The 12,265-nt window shown below is 57.2% G+C and overlaps 1 protein-coding gene across 2 annotated transcripts; it reads right to left on the bottom strand.

Moving 5' to 3' along the window:
• IRF5 (interferon regulatory factor 5) lies at positions 1-10,992 on the bottom strand. Of its 2 annotated transcripts, none has more exons than XM_058529679.1 (9): positions 10,885-10,992; positions 5,544-5,749; positions 3,490-3,679; positions 2,991-3,052; positions 2,452-2,485; positions 2,040-2,285; positions 1,397-1,789; positions 1,189-1,307; positions 1-884 (listed from the first exon to the last, which is right to left on the bottom strand). In XM_058529679.1, the coding sequence occupies exons 2-9, from the start codon at positions 5,736-5,738 to the stop codon at positions 639-641; spliced, it is 1,485 nt and encodes a 494-aa protein (XP_058385662.1). In that variant the 5' UTR covers positions 5,739-5,749; positions 10,885-10,992; the 3' UTR covers positions 1-638. The 2 variants fall into 2 exon arrangements, with proteins under 2 accessions (XP_058385662.1, XP_058385670.1); XM_058529687.1 differs by lacking the exon at positions 10,885-10,992 and adding an exon at positions 7,982-8,306.
• Between the last annotated feature and the right edge of the window lie 1,273 nt (positions 10,993-12,265).

The raw sequence follows: 12,265 nt of genomic DNA, 5'->3' as shown, positions 1-12,265 counted from the left end.
TCTGTTTTTAACATTTATTATTCCAAAAATACATAAACTTCTACTTTCTACCCCAGGTTCTTGGACTCTCAAGAAAGGAGATAGCTGCCAGTCTTAAGTATCTGGTGTAATACCTAAGTGCTCATATCTATCTCAGGAGGGAGAAAGATGAGGAAGTGAGGCTCAAACTAGGGAACCCCAAAATCAGGCCCATGCCCTGCAGAGGCCCTGCCCGGGGGACCTGGCCCACAGCACTTAGATCTTTTTGCCAGAGGAAATGGGGGCAACCACAAGAGTGAGCCACTCTGGGGCAATTCCCTCTGTACAACTAGGCCCCCAGGGTCTAGGGAGTTCCTTCCCTGCTCGCTGGTGCTGATGGCTGAGTTCCTCCAGAGCCACCAGACCAGAGCTAGCAGAGGAGAGGCACATCCAGGAAGACAGAGCCCTCAGGGCAAAACTGGCTTCCAGCTTCTCTCAGCTTATGCAGGGAGAATCTGGAACTTGGGCCTCTTCCCTCTCCTTCTTGGCCCAAATCTACTTCCAGGAGACCCAGAGATAGGACCCTGCAGCCAGTTAGGTGCCCACCGGGGCAATTGCACCTCCACATCAGTCCACACAGCCACCCAGGAAGCCTGGGCCATTCACTATCTGCAGCCTCATTATTGCATGCCAACTGGGTGCATGGGCCACGGCCCCTGGCCGGCACCAAGGCCTGGCACTGGAGGGGCCTGGGCCACAGGCTGCAACCGCTGCTGGGACTGCCAGATGTGATGAAGCTCCTTGAACTGTTCCACCATGTGGTCTTTGAGGTCTGGGTTTGAGATCTGTAGCCGGATACTATCAGCCGACCAAGAAAGCTCCCCTGAGAACATCTCCAGCAGCAACCGAGCTGCTATGGGCACCACCTGGGGGGCAAAGAGGAGACAGGACAGGGAGAACCTTGGCAGGGCTGTCAAATCCAGTTGTGCATGAGGGCATCCACCAGCGGGCGGGTGGTGGACTGCATCCACAAGGAAGGGGCACCAATTTCTACTTCATACAAAGGCTACTTATGTGTAGGCAGCCCTAGGCCTTGATTATCTCTGGCCACCAAGTTCACACTGCCCAGAGAGCCCTGAGCCTCCACCCTGGGGAAGGGCCTAGCCCCAGGATTCGCCAGTATTCAAGCCAAAGCAGAGTTGTGGCAGGCGGGGGGCGGTGGTACTACACCTGTACTGTGATAAGCTTCTTCTCTCGGGGTTTCTGGTCAGGCCACTCCTCCCCAAAGCAGAAGAAGATCTCAAATGGTGGTGGGGTGTTGGTTTGGCCCTTCTGGAACAGGATGAGCTCTACAGAGAGATCAAGACCCTTAGTCAGAGGCCAGAACAGTGCCCCTGGATGAGAGGAGGCCAGGAGGAACATGATGCGGGGCCCTCACCGTTGAGAAAATGCTCCAGGCTGAAAAGCTTGGTCTTGACCTCCCGCTGGATGGGGTTGGGGTGTGAGCCATGGGCTGAGGCGCAGGGCCCACTCCAGAACACCTTGCACTGGCACAGGCGGATGGCATATAGATCCTGGCCTTGTAGCTGGAGGATGAGCCCGCGGTCCAGGACATCCAGCAGCTGGTTCGTGTAGAAGCGCTGCTTGTCGCTGGGGATGTCTTCAGGGCTGGGGAAGCGCACTTGCTCCAGGTTCACGGGGCCAAAGAGCTCCACCTGCTCCTGGGTGGCCTCCAGCTGGCTGTAGAAGAGCCGGCAGCCGTGTGGGTTGCTGATGGTGAGGGCACGGGGTGGCCGCCCCCGGTACTGGAACTTGATCTCTAGGTCAGTCACTGTGGAGCAGAGGGGCAGGTCCGCCCAGTCCGTGAGCCCCGCGCCCCTCCATTCTGCAGCCCACTGACTTTCTCTGCCCTGTCTGCCCAATGGCCACGCCATCTCATCAGCTCTCCCACTGACATCCTCCACCCAAGGAGGGACTGGCATGAGCGTCCTTGTCTTCTCTTCTTCACCATCCTCCACCCTCCTTGCAAACCAACCCCCCAGCACTGCTTTACCCTGCCCAGCCCGCCCATGGGTGCTTACAAGGCAGCATGTGGGGGCTTATCAGCAGGTCGGGTAGGAGTTGTTCACCTGCAGGAGGCAGGCTGGCAGCCAGGGGCCCAGGAAGAAGCTCCCCAAAGCCGGCAGGGTCGCCAGGGGCAGGGCCCAGAAGGCTGGGGTCTGGAGCAGGGGGGCCCAGCACCACAGGCGGCTGGAGAGTGGGTAGCCACTTGACATCCTCCTTGGGTAAAGAATAGGGTGCCAGGGGGGGACCAGGCTGCACCGCTTCTACAGAGGGTGGGGGTGAACAGAGCTTTAATGGCACTTCTAGGAACAGCCTCCCAGGTCCACCTTCTCCCAGCCCTGGGCCTCCCTTCAGCCCCCTCCCAGGACCTATGGTACCTGCACCTTCTCCTTATACTAGGCCCCCAACCACACCACCTCCCGGCCCCACCTGTGAGGCTCAGGCTTGGTAACATCCTCTGGAGCTGAAGGGAAGACACAGGCAGAGGAGGAGGGAAGAGGCCAGAGAGAGAGAAGGGAGGACAGGTTATTAAACTGGTCTGATGCTAAAGAAATAACACATGAGAACCACAAGGCAATTCCCCTGTCTTCAGTTTAGCCAAGGCCAGACCCTGCCTGCAGTCCCAGCCCTGCGGTCCCAGGCGGGTCAGTGAGCGCTCAGCGCCTGTTTCCGCGTCTGCCTTCTGCAGGTAGTAACACCTGCTGAGCCTCCACTGCTGCGAGGGGCAGCGAGACAATGTGCGAGCACATTTTGTACCAACAAAGCCCTGGGGGGGTTCAAGGTGGTGAGTTCGTTCCTATCCTCAGAATCCCGAGAGAAGAAACTCAGAGAAGAGCTGCAGAAAGAGCAGCAGGGCTGCAGAGGAATGGGACTGCTTAATCCTAAAGCAGAGCAGGACAGCCGAAACACCCTCACGAGGCCCACCACAACAGTGCAGGCAGACGCTGGAAGAATGGCCCGGAGCTCACCTCTTCCTCTTCCTCCTCCTCCTCTCCTGCACCAACCGCGTAATCCTCACTGGGCTGTGACTCTGCAGAGCAAGGGAGAGAAAAGAAAGATGAGGAGTCAGTGGGGCAGAAGGAGGAAGGCCACCGGGCCTCTATGTGGCAGCTCCTGCTGTGGCTTCTCCCCTGCCCAGACACAGAGTGAGGTGAAGGTGAAGGGCCGCACAGCCACCAGGAATCACCAGGGGGACCTCCTCGACCCACAGCACTCAGCTCCCTGAGCCACCAGACTCACACTCACTGGAGCCAAGAGCCAAGAACAAGGATGGGCTGAGGAAGACAGACTTGGGGCCCTGGTCCATGCCAAGCCATTCCTGGCCCCACAAATGGTCCATCCCTGGCCACTCCTGGGAGCCCTGGGTGTTATGACCTAGCAGTACGTCCCCGGCCACTGTGCGCTGGAGGGGCCCTGGGCCTTCCTGCACAGCCTCCTAGGCAGCCCACACAGGGCCAGGCGTGATACCTGTGGGAGCGGGGCCATTGGAGCAGACCTCGTAGATCTTGTAGGGCTGAGGCGGCATGTCCCGGGGCCCATCATAGATGAGGCGGAAGTCACGGCTCTTGTTAAGGGCGCAGCGCAGGTTGGCCTTCCACTTGGCTGGATCGGCCTCGTCCACCCCCTCAGTGTACTTCCCTGTCTCTTTGGCCCAGGCCTGGGGCAGGAAGAGAAGGCAGATGACCACAGAGAACCTCGTCCCTCACCAAAGCCCCAACCCCTCCCGGCCGATGGGAGTGGCTGCTGTGCAGGGAGACCTTCAATGACGAGCAGAGCCTGGCCGAGCCGAGTGGCCCTCAGCAAGGCGGGAGATATGACACCAGTCCTTCCTAGCCCACAGGGCTCCAACAAGCTAAAGGAAGTCTAGGTGTTTTGAAAGGCATTGCATTCACTGCTCCTGCGAGGGTAAAGAGGACGGCCTAACATGGTGGAAAAGAGCACGGGATCTGGAGCGGGACTGGGTTTGAATACAGAAAATGCCACCCACCAGCTGTGTCCAGGGGCATGTCACTTTGCCTCTCTTTGCTTTGGTCTCCCCATCACAGTGCCCACCTCACAGGGTGGCAGTGAAGACTCGAGGGTAGTGAAGACTCAAGGCCCATAAAGCTCTCATAACTGTGCCTGCACTTAGGATGGGCTCTGCATACCTTAGCTGCTGGTATGATTATTCTGGGGGGCAGTTTGGTTGATATCAGGATTACAAATGTTATTACCCTTTAACCCAGCAATTTGACTTCTAGGAATTTATCCTACAGATACAGAAGCATCCACACAAGATTCTGCAGGCACAAGGTTATTCATGGGTCATTATAAAAGCAAAAGACCCAAAATAACCTAAATGTCCATCAGTGGGGGCTGGTTAAATTATGGCCAATCCTTAAAACGGAATACTGGGCAGCAAAGAAAAAAAAGGAGGAAGCTTTTGATATACCAACATGTTGCAATCTTCAAGCAATATGAAGTACAGAAGATTATGTATACATCTATCATTTTGTGAAAAGTGGAGAAAATGATAGGTACATACTTACTTGAATATGCACAAAAACCTCTCTGGAAGGATAAAGAAGAAACTGATAATACCTGATAATACTAATTGCATGGAGGGAGGGGTTGAGTGGCTGGGGACAGGGCTGGGAGGGAGACTTGTTACTATAAACCATTTTACACTTTAAATTTTGAATTGTGTGACTGTGTTACCTACTTAAAAATAAGAAACAAATTTGAAAAGAACCTTGAAAAGGTAAATATCAAGTGCAAAGACTATGAAATACATATCCAAAGCCAAATATATATCCAAATAAGGGTTCTCTTTGATCCAGCAATGTTTAACTCTAGGAATTAACCCCAAAGAAAATCATTTAAGACGTGCCAAAGGGTAAGCGTTTAGAGGACATCCACAGCAATGTGGTCTTCAACACTGAAACACTAAAAGCAACCTAAAGTGTCCAGACACTGGGACTGGGGGACTAAACTGTGCTAAGCCCCTCCAACGGAATGCTCAGTGGTCACTAAAAGTGACATGGCACATGTTGGAGAGGAAAGCTGGTCCTGATGTTGGGTGGAAACGCAGGTTATAAAACAAGATATATAGTTTGATTCCATCTTTCCATTTCATATACATGCACATGCAGAAAACAAAATATAAGCAAAAAATAGTCGTTGTAGTTATCTCCTCGTGTTAAGATTCCAGGGGGAATTCTGTGGTCTTCTCTTAGTGTTTGTGCACACCAAATGTGCATACTGAATGTGTAACTCACGTGTAATGAGAAGGAGGCAAGAACAAGGAGAAGGAGTGGAGTTACAGGAAGGTCTCCTGGGGGCCCCTCAGTCCCCACCTTGCTCTGGGCATCAGGTTAAAAAAGGTGTATCCTGTGGTTATGCCTGCGTCCCCCTAGTCTAGGCCTGGGGTCACCGGCAGCAAGGCAGCTGGGAGAGTGGCCAGTCTGAGATGTAGGGAGGGGTCCTCTTCTAGGGAGAGGGTGCCTCAGAGGTCCAGGCAGTATACCCCGTCCAGGTCTTACCTTGAAGATGGTGTTATCTCCGTCCTGGCTGGGGCCATGCCGCGTGGCATGGCGCCAGGGGATGTAGAAGAATTTCCTCTCCCCATTGACCCACCGAAGCCCTGGGTACTGGCAGCTGTTCACCTGGGCCACCAGCCAGGGCTTCAGCCTCACGCGGCGGGGTGGAGGGGCGGCACCGGGGGCAGGCTGGTTCATGGCGAAGAGGTCTGCAAGAGAAAGCCAGAGGGGGAGCATCAGCAGATTTGCAGCTAGAGGCTCCCTGCAGCAGGTTGATGTGGGGGCACTCAGGGGGCCCAGCAGGGGGTCGTTAGGGCTTTCCCTTCCTCCCAGCACTCAGGGCTGGAGTCTCTCCAGTTGTCCAAGTGCTCAAGGCCAATTCTCTTTTCCAACCACCAGCTTTCATGTCACAGGGTCACTGCGTCTGTGCTTTGTGTTGGGGGGAAAGGAAGGAGGGGTTTACAAAGCTGTAGCGGATGTCATGGGTGCCCCACCCAGACATCCTTTACCAGACAGCGCTTCAATCCCCAGCTGCCGTGAGAAATGCCCTGGGCAGCCTCACTCCAGGCTAGGCCCACCCCTCCACCCGGGGGAACACTTTACTCCACCCCTTGCTTCAGGTGGAGCAAACCGATGATATGCTTGCTCCAGAGCTCCCTGTGGGGTCAGGGTGAAGCCAGTCTCTAGCTTGCTCCAGAGCTCCCCGTGGGGTCAGGGTGAAGCCAGTCTCCAGCCGATTCCACATCCTTGCTTCTTCCTGCCCCACCCTGCCTCCCTCCCTCCCCTTCCTCAGAGAAGACCCGCCTTCTAGGAAACCCAGCCTAAGACCAAAGCATAACATGTCAATGGATGGAGGGTTTCCGAACCCAGTCCTCAGAGCTTCCTCTCTTCCTCAGTTTCCCTCAGGGATGAAGCTTCCCTGCACCCAGACATCTTGAGAGAAATCCCATCAGCCAACTCAGTCTACCTCCTCCATCACCAGGACGGCAGCCACCAAACTTAGATCTTGCCCTTCTACAGCCATCAATTTCCTAGACTCTGGTTTCTCCCACCGACCATACACTCATTCAGCACTTAGTAAGTACCTAATGTTTGCCAGGCCCCACGCTGCATGGAGCTGCGGGAATTACAGAGGCAAAGTCTAAAGGCTCCCCACAGGGAGCGAGCACCACCTCCCTGGGCCACAGTCTCTGCCTCCCTAGTCAGAGGCCAGCTGGCCACGTGGAACCCCTGCCTACCCCTGCGGTTTCTCTCCGGCCCTTGCCTGGCCTTGCTCTTAACCTGTGAGCATATGGTCAGAGGCAAAAAGGACTGAGCCATCATAGGCCTTTCCTCCTGAAACTCAGAGGGGAATCCATCACTCAGCAAGTGAGGAGCAAAGGGCTGAGCCAAGCCGAGAAACGAGGCTGCCCCCAGCCCAGGGCTCTAGTTTCTCAGCACATGTGAGTAGGTGGGCATGCATGTATGTGTGTAAGAGGGCACACACTGCCCCCTGGACCATGCTTCTCTCCCGCTTCATTGGTACCTCCATCCCCTCCACAAGTAAGGAGAGGGGGTGTTGGCAGTGAGGGTGGCATAGGGATGGGGTGGGCAAGCGGTCTTTCCCAGAGGCCATGCTGCCTGGAACAAGGGTGAGGTGGAGGCAGGAGCCAACACTTGCCTTGTATGGGGTGGGCACGCCAGCACTCACACCCCACTCTCCATAGCATCATGGGTGGCCCTGAACTCTTCTCTGAGATGAGTGGTTTGGGCCTCTTACTCCGCTGCCTTGCACTGCCCTCCTCCCCTCATTTTGTTTACCTTCCATGTAGGCGGGCAGCCTCCTCAAGGGCAAGAGTGTCTCCCGCTCTTTCCTTCTTCTGCGCGCACACTCCCCCTACTCCAGGACCCTGCCATTTGCTGCACCAAAGTAGAACTTAAGAAAATACCAGCCCAGTGATACACTCCACATGCTAGAAGCATTCTGTCCTCCAGATGTTTCTCCCGCTACCAGCCCTACTGTCTCCAGGATCCTCCTCTGACTCAAAGAGGGGTGAGGCCAAACCCAAGAGGAAGGCTGCCAGCGCTGTGACACAGGCAAGGTTCCGAGGGGACAGGCCTCTCAGGGAAAGAATGGCTGAAGGACATGGGGTATCCAGGTTGGTGAAGTGAACACAGTGGGGTGGGGATAGAGCTATCCTTAATATTTGAGGTACCACCATGTACAAAGGGACCAGGGTTTGAGTCAACACCAGCACAGCCTCCACTGAGACCCAGGTTGAAGAACTTTCTAACAGCTAAGGCCACGCAATCACAAGCCAGGCTGCTGCCTGGGAGTACTTAAGCCCTGGTGGGCTTCCTGGCCTGCCTAGGTGGGAGGTTGATCTCTCTCTGTCATTCTAGGCCTGCTTTGGCCTTGGAGCACTGAGCCTTAGTTTCCCCTGAAATTCCCCGCCTGGTACCTTTTTGGGTTGTGGCTGTGAAGAAATCTCCATCTGCAGGCCTCTCCTCAGAGCAGTGCCCAGGTCTGGGCCAGGAGAGGGAGGGTGGGAGAGCTCCCAGCCCTGCCCCCAAGCCTCAGAAGACTGTTGGCTCAGTTCCCCTTTTTGCACCAGCCTCCACCCAGCCCCAGGGGAAATGAAAGTGGCCAGACCGGACAACTCCGAACCCTGTCTCACTGTGACTGGGGGAAGGAAGGGAAGTGGAGAAAATTCACATTTGGGTCCCCCAGACCATATTCTCAATCTCTCACCATAGCCAATCCCCCAAGGTCTAACGACCGCCAGGTCGTTGTACATTTAGCGAGGTTCACATCATTGGGTAGCCCCAACCCCCATATTTGCATTTGTAGCCCCCTCAACCCCCCTGTAAGGCCTTGGTCCTAGAATAGAGGGGCGATAGTCACCAGTAGCAGGCAATTCTGGCTAAGTGAAGGCAGACAGAGGAACGCTCTGTTGACACGGAGGGGAAGGCAAGCTTCCCGGATGACCCCCACGCGCATGGTCGGCCCGCAGCTGTGCTGGGTGGTACAGTTGGGAGACCAGAAAGGTCTACTCTGGCCCAGGGCAAGGAGGAAGTCGGGGTGAGTCCTGTCGCATGGCCCGGCCCAGCACTGCTGTTCAATACAAAGGTTTTGCAATTATAAGTCTGGCTTCATGTCAGCAAGATGCAGCCCCTTCCAGCAGCCTAGGGAGGGGCTGTGGAGATGGGCTCCCACAACAAGCCCCACCAGGGCCAAGGGAGGGTCTGTCCAATACAAAAGGGTCTTCAGCATCAGGGGGCTTGCCTGCAGCCAGGTGCACCAGGACCAGGCTCAGGGTCAGTTTTCCAAGGAGGCTTCCTCCTGCCTGGAGGCGGGCTTAGCTCTGATTCAGACCATCCTAATGCCAAGTGTTCTGAATTTCAACACCTTTGTACCCCATCCCTACTTTCCCTCTAGATAGAAGCAGTCGCCCAGATTCCCAGGAGACCCCAGAAGCTGTAGGAAGCCCTCAGAAAGTCCATCTTATATCCCCTCCCCGCTGCTGGGAGGAGGGCTTGATTTTCCATCAGAGGGCAGGGCAGACCAGGGTCTGCCCTGACTCTTGTCAGCTGAGCAGGTCTGCCTTCTCAGGGGTGAATTCTCTGCAGCCTCCCGTAGACCCGGCTTTGCGGTTTGGGGTGCGGTGGGGGGGCAAAGCGCCAGCACCAGTTTCCATGGAAACTCAAAATAGGTGTAGGCTGCTGAGGACCTGAGGAAGCTCCCATAAGTGAAGCATCTAGAGGGACAGCCCAGGAGCCCCTACTGCGGTGGGGACGCCCCACAACTCACACCGAGGCCTTGAAGTCCCAGGAGCCAGTCACCTGAAACACTGAGCCGCAACGGAGACCCCTAGGTGGTTGGAAGCTCTGCAGCCCCAGTAGTGGGCGGAGCAGCAAGCCCCTTGCTTGCCACCTCCCGAGTTTGTTTGATTCACAGCGTCTCCCCGCAAATCCCACTCAAGCTCAGGGAGAAGGCAAGGGATTCCCTGCACCAGGCGCGACCCTAAATCCTGCTCCCTCCAGGTGAGCTGACCACACCCCGAGAGAAGCTGAGGCTCTGGGGCGGCAGGAAGGAGTCTCTCTCGGCTTCCTCCCACGGGCACGGTGGGGGAAGGCTGGAGTGCAGGGGGGAAACCCCCAAAGTAGGGCCTTTAGGTGAAAAAGGGTGGTTTCCCAGTGCCTCCTTAGACTTGCTGGGAGCCCCATTGCCCAGGGCCGGATAGCTCAGGGGAGGGCAGGACTCTGCCTCCGGTCCGGCTGCCCGCCCCAAGGGCCTCTAGCTTCCTCCGTCGGCCCCGCCCGCGTCCTTTCTGGTCCTGCTCACCTATCCCCGCTCTGGGCGCGCCGGGAGCCCAGTCCAGGCCCTGCCCGCAGGACCGCCCCCGCAGGTTGGGCCCCGGGCGGATTACCTGCGCCTCCCGGGCCACCCCGGAGCCACCCCGGGGGCGCTGGCTTAGGGTCTGCGTCTCGGACAGCTCCTCAGGCTGGTGACACCCCCGCCCTCTTCCCTGCCCTGCTTTGCCCCAGGGTGGCGGCGAGGCCAGGAAAGTGCCCCCACCCCCACTCTCGGGTACCAGCTCCGGCTCTCGGGGGGTCCTGGAGACAACCGCGCTGGGGGCACCGCGCAGGTGTTCGCCGTCTCCTACCCCGCATCATGGTCACACTAGTCTCATTTTCCCTCCATTTTTAGACTCTTGTTTCGTTTTGAAGTTCGAGGGAAGGACGTAAAGAAAGTAGTCCAAGAAGTTTTGCGCCCCATAGTACTCCTCTGCTAGGAGGGTCAGCGCCTCCTTTTCCCGGACACGAGTCAAAGGCCAGCGCCTCTACCTGACACCATCTTCCCAAACACTCTGCCCGAATTCCTGCCGTTGGCCTTAAGATCCCGGGAGGACGAACCCTTTAAACCTCATCCTCTTACCCGAAAGGGTGAGGGGTGCCTGGGAAGAGGGATGGAGAGCGCACAGAAAGGGAGACTTGGGGCTCGCCCCTCCACGGTCCAAGCCAGACTCCAGGGTGCTCCCCATCCTTGGCGATGGCAAGACGGAGGGAGGGAAGCAGCAGAGCTGGTGCCCCTGGCAGCGGTGCCGACTCCGCCGCCAGGGCCTCCCTGGGGCGCCTGCGGGACGATGGCTGCGGTGCAGGGCACCCCACGCTGATCGGGACATAGGAGGCACCTGGAGGCCGCCAGAACGGCGGGGCGCGCCCTGCAGTAGGCGCCCACCCGAGCTCAGGCGCCAGGCGGAGCCAGACGTGGACCCCTCCCGCGCACCCGCCCTGCTCCAGTCCCCAGCCCGCCTCCGTGCCCCGTGGGCGCGGAGAGGAGCGTGCGGCGGTCAGGACCTACCTGTCTGCTGTGCGCCCGCGTGGCTGCGCCCAGGAGCACGGGCCGGGCGGCGGGGCCGAGCTGCGCTCTCCCGGAGCTGCGCCTCCAGCTGGTCTACCAGCCGGGCACTTCCGCATCGCCCGCCCCCGCCCCCGGGCCGGGGCCGCCGAGCCTGGATATGCGCGGACAGCGCCCCGCCCTGCCCCGCGGAGCCACCTTGGGGCCCCCGCACTGACCCGGCGACCGTGGGCCCGGGCTGAGCATCGAGCCAGGCCAGAGCCCCCTGCAGCCCAGGGCCTCCGGGGAGACGTCCGGCAGCGTGGTGGCCTGGACCGACGACTGGGCTCCTTCGGCAATCTGGAACTGCAAAATAGTCATTCGACAACCCGGGCCCCCACTCCACCTTGCCGCAGTGCTTGGCCGGGCCCGGGAGCTTCCCCAGACCGGGCCCTCTGGGAGCTCGGGATTGGGACATACACAGGCCATCAACCAAGCCACGTAGGATGGCGCAGTGAGACGGACCGATGGACAGTCCGCGGCCCTTGCCCCGCCCGCCCGCGCCCCTTCCGAGGGTCACCCCGGCGCTCAGCCACTGGCACCCAGACCCGGACACCCACTCCTTGACGTGCCTGCAGGCAAGAATCCTCAGACCTCTCTGTCCGTTTCCAATTCTCAAGTCCCGAACCTGCCTGCCTCAGCTTCGGGGCCTCTCAGGGTCCGCGCCGTGGTCGCCTGTCCCGCCTCTTCGCTCAGCGCCGCCTTGACCAGCGTCTGCCGTTCTGAACGTTTGTCGGTTCCATAAATGGGCCTTGCTCACCGGCGGCAACCTTCACATGTCCCCTTCCTTTTCCTGGAACATTCTTCGCTTGGTGACGACTGCTCTTCAGATTTTCTGTTTCAGCATCACCTACCTCCTCAGGAAAGCCTACCTTGACTTCCCCTCCTGGGTCCGGTTCCCGAGCTGCAAAGCTCATCCTCGCTGGTTTCACTTATGATTTTAGTGTCTGATTCCCACCTGCATCAGCTTACGCAGGGATCACTCCTGTCTTTTCATTGTTTTCTATGGTATTTTTTACTAAAAATATTTTTAGAAGTTACTCAGTTTTCCTGAGTCTCTCCCACGTATACAAGTTACTAAACTTTTTCTCTTAAGAAAATTTTTTTAAATGAAGAAAAATTTCAAGTGAGGTGATTAAATTTTAGATAGCAACTAAAATATATAAGTTCCAGATAGTACTATTTGCCCTTTAAAGTTTAGAGCCTGTGTTTTTTAACAAATCCAGTAGTAGTAGTTGATAAATCAGAACTTTAACCTTCCCTCCCTCTCCCTGTCCCTTCAGGACTAGCCGTGTTGGTCTTTACCCCTGATCTGTAACATCACTTATTATGTAATGTCTTTTTT

Source organism: Diceros bicornis, chromosome 3 (genome assembly GCF_020826845.1).
Source record: "Diceros bicornis minor isolate mBicDic1 chromosome 3, mDicBic1.mat.cur, whole genome shotgun sequence".
In the NCBI taxonomy this organism is placed as follows: domain Eukaryota; kingdom Metazoa; phylum Chordata; class Mammalia; order Perissodactyla; family Rhinocerotidae; genus Diceros; species Diceros bicornis.
Note: the sequence above shows the minus strand (reverse complement) of the source record. Positions and strands in the feature narration are given on the sequence as shown.